At 46.6% G+C, this 13,332-nt stretch overlaps 5 protein-coding genes across 5 annotated transcripts; 2 read left to right on the top strand and 3 right to left on the bottom strand.

Annotated features, from left to right (window-relative positions):
• Positions 1–133: 133 nt before the first annotated feature.
• Positions 134–947, bottom strand: LY89DRAFT_599942 (uncharacterized protein; the record flags this gene model as incomplete). The annotated part of the gene is made up of 2 exons (XM_018210125.1): positions 134–829; positions 888–947. Coding segments are annotated over 2 exons (756 nt in total), but the record flags the coding sequence as incomplete, so codon positions are not given.
• Positions 948–1,766: 819 nt separating this feature from the next.
• LY89DRAFT_742101 (uncharacterized protein) lies at positions 1,767–2,878 on the bottom strand (the record flags this gene model as incomplete). The annotated part of the gene is made up of 3 exons (XM_018220792.1): positions 1,767–2,377; positions 2,432–2,664; positions 2,787–2,878. The coding sequence occupies 3 exons, from the start codon at positions 2,876–2,878 to the stop codon at positions 1,767–1,769; spliced, it is 936 nt and encodes a 311-aa protein (XP_018062621.1).
• An 834-nt stretch (positions 2,879–3,712) lies between these two features.
• On the top strand, positions 3,713–4,701 carry LY89DRAFT_742100 (alpha/beta-hydrolase; the record flags this gene model as incomplete). Its single annotated transcript, XM_018220791.1, has 4 exons — positions 3,713–3,894; positions 3,969–4,297; positions 4,370–4,462; positions 4,544–4,701. The coding sequence occupies 4 exons, from the start codon at positions 3,713–3,715 to the stop codon at positions 4,699–4,701; spliced, it is 762 nt and encodes a 253-aa protein (XP_018062620.1).
• Positions 4,702–6,898: 2,197 nt separating this feature from the next.
• On the top strand, positions 6,899–7,255 carry LY89DRAFT_556939 (ankyrin; the record flags this gene model as incomplete). The annotated part of the gene is made up of 1 exon (XM_018208388.1): positions 6,899–7,255. A coding segment is annotated over one exon (357 nt), but the record flags the coding sequence as incomplete, so codon positions are not given.
• An 873-nt stretch (positions 7,256–8,128) lies between these two features.
• LY89DRAFT_339205 (uncharacterized protein) lies at positions 8,129–12,734 on the bottom strand. Its single transcript, XM_018206850.1, has 4 exons — positions 12,115–12,734; positions 11,661–12,019; positions 11,367–11,604; positions 8,129–11,297 (listed from the first exon to the last, which is right to left on the bottom strand). The coding sequence occupies exons 1-4, from the start codon at positions 12,368–12,370 to the stop codon at positions 8,293–8,295; spliced, it is 3,858 nt and encodes a 1,285-aa protein (XP_018062618.1). The 5' UTR covers positions 12,371–12,734; the 3' UTR covers positions 8,129–8,292.
• Between the last annotated feature and the right edge of the window lie 598 nt (positions 12,735–13,332).

The following is a 13,332-nucleotide window of genomic DNA, read 5'->3' as shown; positions in this document are numbered from 1 at the left end:
ATTGGAACCGCGTATATTAATATACTGGATAAGGAGGTGCCACTGCATCCGGATTTTGTTCCTAGTATTTCGCAAATGCAGAAGATTCGGTTGAGATAGACTAGTTGCAATGTATTCCTTGACACGAAGAAATCTACTGGATCCTAGTAACAATAAATTTCAGTATTCTTGCGTCTCTACCTAGGTATGTAACTTCTTTCGGGTCATGACCGAGCTCTTCAAATGTGCGCAATTGAGCAGTGTCAACGCTCCATTTGGTTCCTGTCGTCTCGCCAATCAACGCCCACATTCTTCTCCAAGACTCAGCATCCTGTTTCATCCAATCATGCGTCTTGCGACCTCCATCCCAATCCTGCTTACTCTTACCACCAGCAGTGCCCACCTGAAATCCAACCACCATACCTCCCGGCCGCACAAGCAAGCTCAGCTCCTTAGCCGCCGCAACCTGCCCCTCCCACTCCCACTGATGCAGAACATGCGTTACTGACAGAATATCTACCTTTCCCACTAGTTCCTCCAGATCGGTACTAAGATGAAGGACATTTCCCTCCATAAACTTGGCGCTTAATTTATCTCCATTGCGAAACATTTCGTAGCCAAGATCCCAGTAATTCACAATATCGACGCCGTATAGATTGGTTGCTGGAGCACCATCAAGCACCAGTCGACGAAGATCTTGACCTAGATAGCACCCGATGTCAAGGAGGGAATCGCCGGCTTTGAGTCGCGCGATGATGGTTGGGTATGCAACGGATTTGGCGAGCATTGAATCGAGGAAATTTCCCATGCCAGTGCATGGGTAGGGACGTATTGCCCATGCTTTGTCACGCTGGAGAAATGGTAAGCTATATTTTTGAAGGTTTCAAGAAAGCAAAATGAGGGCTCACAATATTGTGCACGTGTTGGCTAACATCCTCAGGGGCAACGCTGCTGTAATCTTTCAACAGTCAGCGGATCTGGGCACTGTTGGTTATCAGATCAGCGAATTCAGAGAAGATTTATCACCTGAGGTGTTATTTTGTAGTCCAAATTAGGGATATAGAAAGGGAAATTTGTGTTCGGTTCAAGTGTCTTGAATGTGTCCGAAGCCATTGTGAAAAAGACTTGAAAAGATGGGACAGTGAAATTATCCGTTCTTTATATTTTATGTTGGAAAAGCTCGAAACCAAGAAAGCTCATTTGCCTATATGCCGACGGTATTATCGAATATGGTAACTCGTACTTCAGTGCCAACAAGGCTATTGCAATTGCTTGGAAGATAGGTAACCGAGAGCAAGCGACAGCCAGCTATGTCTTGACGAAACGAAAATCCCAACAATCCAGCATCTGCGCCCCTTACGCTACATTGTATCCTACTCAACCAGATTGGTGTAACCGAGGCTTGCGAGCAGGTGTTTGATACACACCTTTCGGTCGTCGCCGCATCTTAGTATTTGGATACACTGTCCAAAGATAAAGCTAGGAACGATTTCTCATGCAGAACTCCGAACCCTCCTCCCTTTGCTCCACGGACATCTCGTAAGTTGAAATATAGGTACAAGTCTCGAAAATCTCGCAAGAAAAACCCACCCAGAAAGACAGGTTTGACTCTTAAACTAGACCCGAGTCTGACCACTCACTCTGGCTCTGAATTGATGAGCATGAATTCTGGTAGGCTCAGAACTGTTACACAGTGAATATGCGAGAAGTGGGCGTAAGGATATCTGATTAGTTGAAGCCTTGTAGTGGGCGTCTGAGAAAGAGAAGAAAACTCTAAGTCAAGGGCATTAACGTCTAGCGCGAGCGCTCGCCAACAGATTGAAGAAGATCGCTTTCCGGTTCCACACTCGCGCATCATAGTCATCAACTTCAGTCGCACCCCCGAACTGAAGACTGCTGGGATTGACGCAGGGGCTGGATGGCATAGCCTGTGAATGTGGGATTCTGGCTCCGAGCTCGGGCGAAAGGGTTGTTGATTGCTTGGCTGATGGAGAAGTCACCCATATGAATCGACGCTCCGAGTTCTCTGGGGTTGTTGAGGGATACTTGAGCGGCGGTGGCGGAATGTAGGCATATGGACGTGAAGTTCGAACTTCAACAGCCTTTGAGGATATTGCTGCAAATGATGAACTATGTTGTTTGTCTGTCGTTGGAAGGTCCTCTCCACCTGTCTGGGCTCGGATTAATGAAGCAGATGATTCCAAATCTTCGTCAACCACATCTTCTATCGTAGCAGATTGATATTTTGTTATTTTAGCAACATGTCCAGTGTACATTGGCAGGATATTCAACTCGTTGCTAGACGTTGACGAGTCTATCGGAGGAGAGGTGTGGTCGAGCTCAGGAGTGGGTGAGACTATAGACTTGGGTGTGAAGATACTGAACGCCGGAGAAGGTGCTGCAAAGTCCACCGTTAGCTCAGGCGAAACGAAGACATGCGTTTACGCGTAACCATTAATTGGACTATTCATTTCCAGTAGATCCTTCTCCGAAATGGCATGTCTTTGCAGGAACCGGTCTATGTTCTGGTCCCTGACGAGTCTCTTATGGACGCGGAAAGAGCTCTCCTTGCCCTCGAATACCTTGCGCTTTGCTTTCTTTTGCGCAATTTGCACCATGGTCTCGCGTTTCAGATTCTTGATATCTAGGCCCCATTTTGGTAACCTGCTTTTCAATTGTTTTTCGCTACGAGTCAAGTTAATTCTGGACAGGGACTTTGAGTTGGCAACAAAATACCTCGCTGTGAAGCCAAATCTAGCTGCAGAAGGCTGATGACTTCTTTGAGAGATTTGTCTTCTGTGACGTACAAGCGCTCGATATTCAACTTTTGCGCCTCCCAATCTTCCTCCGAGTGCTTAGGAGCTTTGACTCTAGCAAAGAAGTTGGTGTGACTCGACATCGTGTAGATTAGGCTGAGAAAAGTGCTGGAGTCGCTTTGAGATTCAAAGATTTCTCGGTGAGGAACCTCCTTCTTTTCACTGCTGGGTGCGATAATGTAATATATTAGCGTTGCATGACACTGAGTGCTTTATTGGTTGGACAAAAGTTCCAATCATTGTGGCGCGAACAGTGAATTGTCATAGGTGAGGAATTTGGAACTTTGTCAAGCGACAAGCTAACTAAATCTGGACATTTCCTTTCTATTGATAGGTATTTTAGACAGAATAGGAGACGATGGAGTAGATTAGTGACATAATTAAAGAAGTTAAAATTGCCATAAATGCCAGACTAGTGAGCCATGACCTCCATCACGAGTGTCACGACTAAGTGAGAGCATACTAGAATGAAGCAAATCATCGTAAGCTACAACCAAACGTTATTTCTAGTAGTAAAAAAGTGCATAAGACAAAACTAAGATGCTAGAATGCACAGGTGACATAGATCCTATCACTCGTTTAGCTCCCTCGATCTGATGTTGAATGTTTGAGACGGACGCATTGGTCTAACCGAATCCGCTCGAGCTACAACAAGCTTTGAAAGTCAAGCTTCCGCACTCGAACACATTTTGACTTATTATGAATTACATAAAATTTACTTCTTGAATCTTGACACAGTCATACGATAATCGTCGCAAACACGGTTACGGGATCGTGGTACTTGGTCAAGGTTATTGCGTCACCATAATGCAGATAACGCCATTCTTGCGCGCTCTCTGGAGTCAAAAAGGATTCTTCTCTATAATCTACTCGCACTTTCCTTGCATTTTTTGCCTAGCTGCGAAGAACCATCAACAATGGCAATCTACCAAACCATCGATCACTCCAAGTCATTCCAAGGGCAAGCGCCTTGGGTGCAAGCCCCACCTCTTGGGAATACAGTACTGCCCGCTCCCGGGAAGCATACTGCGACCATTATCCTCCTGCACGGATTTGCCAATAGCGGAGCTGCTTGGGTACCAATTGCAAAACATTTGCAGTGAGTCTCGTGTCCCCATGGGCTATGGCTTTAATCTCCAGTTCCTGACCTATGATATTTGTGTGAATACAAAGAACCTCCCAACCCCACATAAAATTCATTTTACCCAACGCATCTATTATCAAGGTTCATGTTCCTATCGCAGGAGCTCCTGGTGAAGCCGAGCTCCCTGCATGGTGGGATCCTCTTCTCGCCGGTGGGCTGCGGGAACGTTGGAGTGGGAGGGATACGCCAATCGGGGACGTTGAGGGGTTCAAAGACGCCTCCGGGAAAGTTGAGAAGATTATCGAGGAAGAGTCGAGGCTTGTTGGGCCTGGGAGAGTCTTTCTGGGAGGATTGTCGCAGGGCACTGTCTTGAGTCTAGCGGTCGGATTAGAGAATGATAAGATTGGTGGCATTATTGGTAAATCCTTCCACATCTTTTGTGCCTGGAGAGAGGTAACGGTATGCTGATGTTATGATCTTGTGTTAACAGCTTTATCTTCGTCTCTTTCAGTGCCAGATTCTCTCAAGTCAATTGGAACACCACAACCTTCGACGCTTAAGAAGGCTATCTTCTGGGCTCACGGTACAGCCGACTACCTCCCCATTGATTTTAAGGTCTCGACCGTTCCACACTAACTTTCTTTTGCTTACTATTTTGACGCAGGGGCAACTCAATCTGTCGACTATCTTGTTAACCATGTTGGGTTCAAGAAGATTTCAAGATATGATGCACCGACGGCTGGGACTATTACATGGAGCTCGTATGAAGGATTGAAACACGAGACGAATATCGAAGAGCTTGAGGATATCCAGAACTGGTGAGTACTGCCATTGTTCAACTGCGCATTCGTCCAAAGTAATTCCAAAAGGCTTTCGGTTGTATTAGAATGAGCTGTGACTTTGCAATCTCAAGCCCTCGGGGCAATTTAGAGCAGCAAGAAATCAGGTCTCGAAATGGAGAAGAGAGTGTCGATCTCGGGAACGAGGGGCTGAGGTTACGGTACCGACAATTCGGGTCGGACGGTTATTGTTTCGGATCTGCAGCTGGCCTCCACGACACAAGTTGCGTTGCAAGACTGTTTGAAACCCTCGAATGAATATTTCGTTTGATTTCAATTCATTAGTAGTACTTTTCTTATGGAGAAAACTTTCAGTTCCTCTTATTCATTTTTTCGTCCATTTTTGTTCCACTTTTCGGTTTGCGCTCCCCCCTTTTTTCCCTTCTCGCTTCCACTGTGGAACTTGCGACCATGTCTTGCATCGAGTCCATGAATGGAGACAAAGGTATGAATTGAGCCCGAACATTTGCTGAAAGAAAAGCTCGTCGCTGATGATAACAGACGACTCGAAGACTCAACTGAGCGACATCGAGAGGAGCTTTCATTCGATAAAAGGACAGATCTCAGGGAGCTTTTTGAGATTGGACGGCTCACCCTATCACGAACCACTCGTGACGCTCCTTGTTGGTATTGGGTTCATCCTGCATAGCTTTGGCATCTTCCTGGCGATTTCCCAAGTTCGGATCCAAACCCTGGTATCTTTATATGTAAGAATCTATATTCCGGTCTTCAATTGCCACGTTTAAAATGCTGTCTAACAAAAACAGAGCAAAGACAAAGTACACGCAGTGGATAAGTCCAATGCGGTCGCTCTTTGTGACGCTGAACCGAGTGGACATGTTGCCAAAGCCAGCGATATACAGCCCGCCTCCCCTACGTCTGAATCGACAAGTGCAAAACCCACATTTTCACCAAAAGATATCATCTTGAGGAGATTGACTATGTTGAAGGAAGAACGACATGTTGCGCCAATGATCTTTAAAACCGCAATCAGTCAAGACACCATAACCTGTATTTATCTGATGATGGCTGGCGTTGACTGTGACATACCCGGCCCTTGTGGTAGAAGCTTAGCTCACATCGCGGCAATGACTGGGAACCTTTCACTACTCACATACGTGATTATATCTTCACTCATGATTTGGTCGAAGTGTAGCCAAGGCAAAACCCCTTTGGATTATGCTGCGTTCAACAACCACCTGGAAATTGTTACATTCCTGATCGAGGATAAACACTTTCCCCTTTTCACAGATGATGAGAAACTCGCAATCCTAGAGCGCTCTTCCGATTTTGCTCAGAGTCGAGGCCATATCAGCGTCGCAAATTACCTTTCGGAAAGAAGTCAATGTATCCGGCTCGCACGAAATGAGGAACTCTTCCTGGATGCCGTGTCCAAAAACAACCTTAACAAGGTAAAAAGGCTGCTCAAAGAAGGCATCAGCGAGAGGTCAGCAGTATCTGTCGCTTGCAAGAAAGGATATCGATTTATCCCTTTGGTATCCATTCTTTTGTCATCCACCATTAATGGCTTCTTCTACGATATTGGCACGGCAATCAACTATGCTTGCACGTCGGAACAGAAAGATTTTCTTGTGTTACTACTTTGTAGTATCGACGACGACTCTCAGAGGGAAATCGAAATGGAAGATGCCTATCGACACTCTCTCGCGTCTGGCAAGTTAGAGATATGTCAATTTCTGGTTTCGTGTGGGGAACTCGATATCGAATATGCATTCAGAACGGCTGCCGACTATACAAACCAATATCTCCTTCAGTGGTTAATCGAAGAGGAAACGGCAGATAGATTCCATGGTGCACTGATCAATCGCGCGTTCCATACCGCAGTGTTATCCCGTCCCACTGTACCCTTTGTCAAATTCTTGGTCGAGAACGGAGCTGATGTCAATTCAAAGCAAGCCATCTGGGGAACTGCCCTACAATGTGCAGCAGCGAAGGACTGCCTTGATCTCGTTCATTATTTGGTATCAGAAGCAGGCGCTGACATCAACGCCCATGGACAGTTCGGTGGAAGCAGTCCCATGATGGCGGCCATTTCAGGGGGATACACTTTCACATTCCGGTACTTTCTCCTCAAATTTAGATTTTGTTTCAGCGAACAACATGGTGTCTTTGGCAACGTGTTGCAGACTGCGAGCTATCTTGGGAGGCGGGAAATCTTGGAGGATATATTAAGCAATGGCTTTGACATCAATGCGCGCCGTGAGCCTTACGGAAGTGCTCTCATCATGGCGATCCAAGGAGGACACTTCGGTATTGCCGAGTTGCTCATTTCTCGAGGTGCCGATGTCCACTTGAGCATTCCCAAATACGGTACTGCATTGCACCTCGCAGCTGCTGCAGGGAGAGAGAATATTGTCAGGTTGTTGATTCAAGCTGGGGCCGATGTGAACGCCGAGGGAGGTGATTTTTGTACACCACTTCAAGCCGCCGCAGCGAACGGGCATCAGATGGTGGTATTGTTTCTGGTAGACTGTGGTGCCCAGGTCAATACGCAAGGAGGAAAGTATGGAAATGCATGGTCGGCTACTCGAGAAGAGGGTAATAGTCCATTGAGCGAGTTTCTACTTTTCTCTGGAGCAGCGGTCATCTAGAGGAACTTGTAGACTGTTGGAACGACAGATACTAACAAAAGTTCGTCTATCTCAAACATACTCTATACCATGTACTAAGAGAAAAGTTCACTCTTCGCATTATTCTCACTAACATATCCCCTCCAGAGCAAATGTGAGCCGCGCACCAAAAATGCACCTCAATACTAAACATCTTCCAAGTATTTCAAACCTAATCTTGTGCCAGTTAAATAGAGCTCCTGAATGCGTGGGTATGGCCTTTTGTTGAACATGCTCAATGCTTTCATATAAGACATTAAATAGGGAAGGATTTTTATCGGTCAACTAGATAAGATGGCAACCTCCGCTTAATCGAAAGCATAACCCACACTGTGAAAGATAAACTCAACAAGCACCATGTAACAACAACACGCCGTTTTCATCCAATTTCACAATCTACGCACCCTGCCCATGCTGTTGAAACTACTCACATTCGTCCCTTTGCCTCCCTACAGCAAATAAACCGTTCAATCACAACAGTGAGATTGTTGGAGTATCGACCACAACCTTTCCAACTCGTCTTTCTGTGATTGTGCGAGTGTGCATTCTCTTCCGTGGGGTCTGAATACTATGGCTTGCAACTCTCGATTCTGATATTGTGAAGCCTTGGAAAATCTGCAGTATTGTTAAGTTTTGAGAGTGTACAGTTTGACTTAGAGATACTCAGATGTTATAGTATTTCACGCAACCCGCAAGACTTACAAGCATAGCGATCTCGATGTAATCAGCAAGAGATCGATCGAAAATTGTTACCTGCACCGATCACCCCATTAGGTTGACAGAGATAATCAGCGCGACGGCACGACAAGGAGACCTGGTATCTCAAACTTCAATCTCCATAATCTCGAATTCGCTATTGCCCAGAGCTCTAACTCTGAACCTACAACAAGAACGCATGCTAAAACAACGACTCCCGAACTCCTACTTACTAACAAACCCACAATCTACTTCCCATCACCAACTCCCTTATCCAACATCAAAACCTCTTGATCCATGTTAAACAGCTTTCGAATCGGTTTCTGTTTCTCCCTCTCCTTCCGATCCGTCAGAAGCGCAACGACGATGTTCTTGAAGTTAACCTCAAGATCCTTGTCCCAATCGAACGCAGGGTTCAGAGATTCAGCAAAGACCCGCATTGCCGACATAGGCACATTCATGATTTTACAAACGTCCTGTGGGGTGATTGCGTTGTCCATCTTCGTGATGAAATCGGCGTTCACGAGGGCAGCGAACTGCGCCATACCCTGTGGCTGTTGTACAGTCATCGACTCAAAAGTAGGTTGGAGAGCGGTAACTGGTGCTTTCTCGCCAGTCATGATTTCATGAAGAAACGCCTCGTCGAGAGGCTCGGTGTCGTCTCCAAACTCTCCTTCCTTACCGACTTGCCAAGGGACTCTTGACTTCTCCGCATCGCTGATGACCTGCTTCATGAAATCTTTGCGTTGAGTCTTGGTTGCTTCATCAACATCATCACCGGTGTTGCAGTCGAGCAGTCCTCGATAGGCCTTTGCGTTCTGCATGATAAGATTTGCGTTCTGCAAGTCCCAGGTTTCTGCAATTTCCTGGAACTTATCCATCAGCGCTTGGCAGTGTTTCTTGATTTCGGCGTAGTTTTCGGCTTTGCATGCACTTGCAACCGCTTGTTTGAGGCTTTTGAATACTGCAGACCGCTTAAGATAGACGCTAACGACAACAATGTCATGACCTTCACGGCGTTGGCCAGTCGAGGCAATGTATTTGATGTACCGCATCATGCTCGTGTAAGATTGAGACTGTTTCTCGAGACGAGGTGGAAGAGCAGCCAGGAGACGAGTTGCGATTTCCATTCGTTCGGTCTCGTTTTCCACATTCATCAGGCGAATAAAGATGGTGACGAACGTTCGGGAATGCTCTAGTTGAATGTTCCGAAGCTGGCAGTATTTTACCATCCAATCCATTCGAGATGCCTTGATCTTTTCGGTATTCTCATTCTTCGTGATGACGGCAAGAAGAGCTTTTTCGAGCAGCTTCTCCAAATTGAGCTTGAATTGCGCCTCAGGCCATCCACTGAAAGGATACAGTTTGACCACAAATTCGTACCAGCTCCAAGCGACAGCTGTCGAAGGAACCTCGAGTTTAGGCTCGAGCCCAAAAAGTTGCCATACCATACTCAATGGTCGTACTCCGGAGCCTGCCGTTGTCAGAAGGTTACCGAATAGTCCGCGCATCAGCTTCGTGATAGTATCTTCGGCTTTGACTGTACGTGTTGGAGCCGTAGTTCTCATAGCAGCGAGTTTGGACATCGCAGCCATCAACAAAGCGCTCATCAACTGGCCAATTTCTGGACTTGCAGGCTGGAAATCATATTCTCTCGAAGCAACAGCTCGACTCAGAGTATCTCTCATCATGATACGCAGTGCAGCAATGTGGGCGTCATTGCACTTTTCCATCCATCGGACTTTGAATGGCGACTTGAGGTTCACAAATTCGTCCCAGCACACCCAAGCTAATTTTGAGCCAGCTCCACTCCCTTGAGACAGGTACGGCACGGCAAGGGTGGGATGAGATGCTCCATGCTGATGCCTCAATGGGCCATCATGTTCAGCTTGTGATTGTTCCAGGATAATGCCTGCATCAAAGCCATCGAGATTAAGAGTTCTGGAATCCAGATCACAGCATGGGCCAGCATCCAATGACGTATCTCTCAAGTTTCCTAGGAGTTGCTTGTAAGGCGTGGTTTTGATGTTGAGAAACAAGACACCCATTTCAGACGCTTTCGTCTCCAAGAGTCCTGCCAACGTTTCGAACGTCATGGATTTGACAGACTCAACATTGTTTTGAATTGCAGCTTGGCGCTGCAGGCGTTGGAGGTCATGTGTCCGCTTTGAGGTGGTTTGGGAAGACATCATGTTGCTCAAGTGGGAGATGATTGACTCGAGGGCTTTTTGAACTCCTTTCGTCTCCTTTCTAAATTCGCTGAGCATCTGGTTTTTCTTTTTGACCGACTCAGGATCCGTCATCTGGAATGCTTTAGTCAAAAACTTGATATATGCTGCCCTCAAAGGAGCCATCCCTTCTTCGAATTTCTTCGACAGAATTGATATTAACGCTCGGGAAAGAACCATCAGATCTTTTTGGCTCAACAGGACCTGCAGTTGTGGGACAGCGGCCGAGATGTCGTGCTCTAGACATTGCACTTGATCGAGAGAGAGCTTTTCGAACAGGGCTTTGAGATCTTCTGGCTGAGCTTTCTGGCCCAAGTTTGGAAGAAGGACAGTGTTTGGCTCGCGGAGGTTGACCATTCGCTTGACTCTTGGGTCTAACAAAGATCCCAGTCCGGTGGACTCCACGATAGATGTCACATCTGTACCAAAAGCCAAGTTTGAAGTGTTGAAATGCGTCCGGTTGGCAATGCCCCTGTAGAAGTAAAACTTCCCAGAGGTTTCCACCAACACCAAGGACTGGGGACCCGAAAGAGCAGTGACGGCATTGACGTTGACAAGGTCTAGCGATGCTTTGACATCTCCATCGTCAGAAGGTGCTGCCTGCTTCGTCTGGATGACAAAGACGGCGTTGATCCTCCAAGGTGTCGCTAGGTTTCTGGCATTGTCTGTCATACGTTCGTCAACAAACACGACAACACTTTTGAAGTTCTCGTAATATGCCCGCAAAGCTTCTTCGTTATGGAAAGGTATATTTTTGGGTGTCTTTCCTGTTGCCAGCAGCAGCGGTCCCTCTAGTTGGGAGCCGAACATGCATGGTAGTACCACTGCAGATGGGCTTTTATCTGGGGTAAGTGCTTCTGTTTCAAGGAGAAACTCTAGCCCTTTTCCAAATCGAATGATCTGCGTCGTTATTGGTGTAATGACAGAAGGAAGTGTTGTCATTTGAGTGACAAAAACCACGTCTCGCTTGTTCGACGCCAATGCACCTTTTGGGGTAGGAGTGGGTTTTGAAATTGCGTCGGCAACTGAAGTTGCGCCTACATGCCGTTAGCTTTTCTGATAAGATTAAATATTGGAAGCTTTTATGAACTTACGATCGGTTGTCGACGGCAGAGCAGGTGCAGAAATCGTCCAGTCGGCACGCGCGATAGCCGCACCAAAAGATGTGCTCTGCAAGGACCCGCCTGAGCACATCTTCCCCAGATCGGTGGTAGGAGTTGGCAGTATGGAACAGATGAGAGCGTCTCTTTCACGTTTGAATACTACTGCAGAACAGATCGTGGCTTCTCCGATAGAGGCTGCGTCAAGTGGCACTGGTACGATATACAGAGCCTTCAATATCATTAGCTTCGAAAGTCTCCAAGAGGTTGTTCGGAGTTGTTCATTACCTTCTCAGTGTGATTGGCAATCATCACCACTGGGTTGCGTTCTCGGAACCGGGTTAATTTGGTGCATTGAAACCCGGATACAAAGACCGCAAACTCCTTTCCAGCCTCTAGCCGCTGATCAATCTTAATGTAATGAAGAAGATCAGTTCCTTCATTGATATCTCCGCTATGTGCCATGCCAGAAAAAGTAGCCCTAGCGCCGTAACAAGATGTCTTGCAAGCTGCATTTGCCACGCACAAATCATAGTAAGTTGGGTAGCGTTCCGAGACGGCGAGGATAGCAATGTTGTCTTTCTCGATTGGGACTTTGAAGGTGGAAGTTGGGGCTTGCTGGACTGTGTATTCGGCGTTGAAGACACCTAGGAAGAATTAGTAAATGGCAGCAAGAGTTCGAAGACAGCAGCAGGAACGAAGACTGGGGAATTTATGAAAGACTAGGAGTAGCGGCACTTACGAAGCTGGCCTGCAAACTTGGTCATGCGGGTCTGGAGCGTTTGCCCCAGCTCACCCAAGTCCACCGCATTGAAGAAATGGTTCTCCGAGTAAGATGAAATATCGATTTCATTGATTCCTGTAGCTGTTCGACAGAGGAGGCGACGCTCTGGGCTGAATGGATGTGCAGATCCGACTGGAAGCTTCTCAAGCAGCGCTCGGATCTGGACTTTGGTAGTTGCAAGAGGGTCGAAGAAGACCTTAGTAACCCGCTCCATGATTGTAGATGGAAGATCAGTCTCCGACGAGAGCGGAGACGACTCTTTGAGAGATCGCAAGGGTCAAAACCAGTGCCAGAGTCGAGGCGATGGTGTTAATATTCGTGAGGGAGGAAGTCAAAGATGGAGAAGATGCAGGCAAATGATATTGAAAACTACCAGACTTGAAGGCGAATAAATACTAGGCAGTTGGCCAGAAGCTGTGACTGTTATGGAGTCCGGACTTGCACGAAGGAGAGTGCTGAATATATAGATGAGGAAGGTGCGAGTCATAAACCTCAATACGGGCTACACGTGACTCTTGCCGGCGTTGACTCATTTCCTCAAGCTACGCCGTACAAAGATGCATGATGGCAGCGACTAAACAAGTGTATCGACCTTTAAAAGCCCGAATGGGCAATTGTTGGGGCCGAAAGTACTGTTGGCGTCGTTGCAGTCTTATTACCTCCATAAAATGAGTCTGGTCTGGGGGGCCTCAGCGGAATAACACATTGACCGGGAAACTGACATAACTGACTTTTGTAAATGGCATTTGAATTAAAATGCTTCCTAAGTGATTCATGAGAGTGTCAGTAAATTCAATATTGTAATTGCCATCTCCAGACCGGAGATCTGAAGCTCTTCCAAGCATCCAAGTTGAAGTGAAGAACACGAGAGCCACGTGATAATGAAAACATATTTGTTTCTGTAAGCACAGCTTGAAAGATCAAATCAGTAGAGTCGTTGGAAAGATCCAGAGATTGAAGATTGAAAGGATTGAGTAGCAGGGCCATCTTGACCGTCACTGACGCGAATCATTCTGGACTCGAAAGAAGATTAAACAGCCAACAAGAAAGACCATCAACACAGTGGAACCACTCTCCAATTCAGCATCGAAACCCCAGCAGGAGAATACTTCCGTCACTAATTGGAACGTAGACATTGTTTGCAGCTTTGTAAATGCAACAATCTCACTTGAATTG

The sequence above is a fragment of the Mollisia scopiformis genome, assembly GCF_001500285.1.
Source record: "Mollisia scopiformis unplaced genomic scaffold LY89scaffold_33, whole genome shotgun sequence".
NCBI classification, from domain to species: Eukaryota; Fungi; Ascomycota; class Leotiomycetes; order Helotiales; family Mollisiaceae; genus Mollisia; species Mollisia scopiformis.
The sequence above is the reverse complement of the archived record's forward strand: the minus strand, read 5'-3'. Positions and strand labels throughout refer to the sequence as shown.

What these genes read in the sequence shown, in the direction of transcription:
- LY89DRAFT_339205 (XM_018206850.1), bottom strand. Translation starts at nt 12,370, where the DNA reads ATGGAGCGGGTTACTAAGGTCTTCTTCGACCCTCTTGCAACTACCAAA. An exon ending in CAAGTTTGCAGGCCAGCTTC is followed by an intron (nt 12,020 to 12,114) that starts GTAAGTGCCGCT and finishes AATTCTTCCTAG; the next exon opens with GTGTCTTCAACGCCGAATAC. An exon ending in TTGCCAATCACACTGAGAAG is followed by an intron (nt 11,605 to 11,660) that starts GTAATGAACAAC and finishes ATGATATTGAAG; the next exon opens with GCTCTGTATATCGTACCAGT.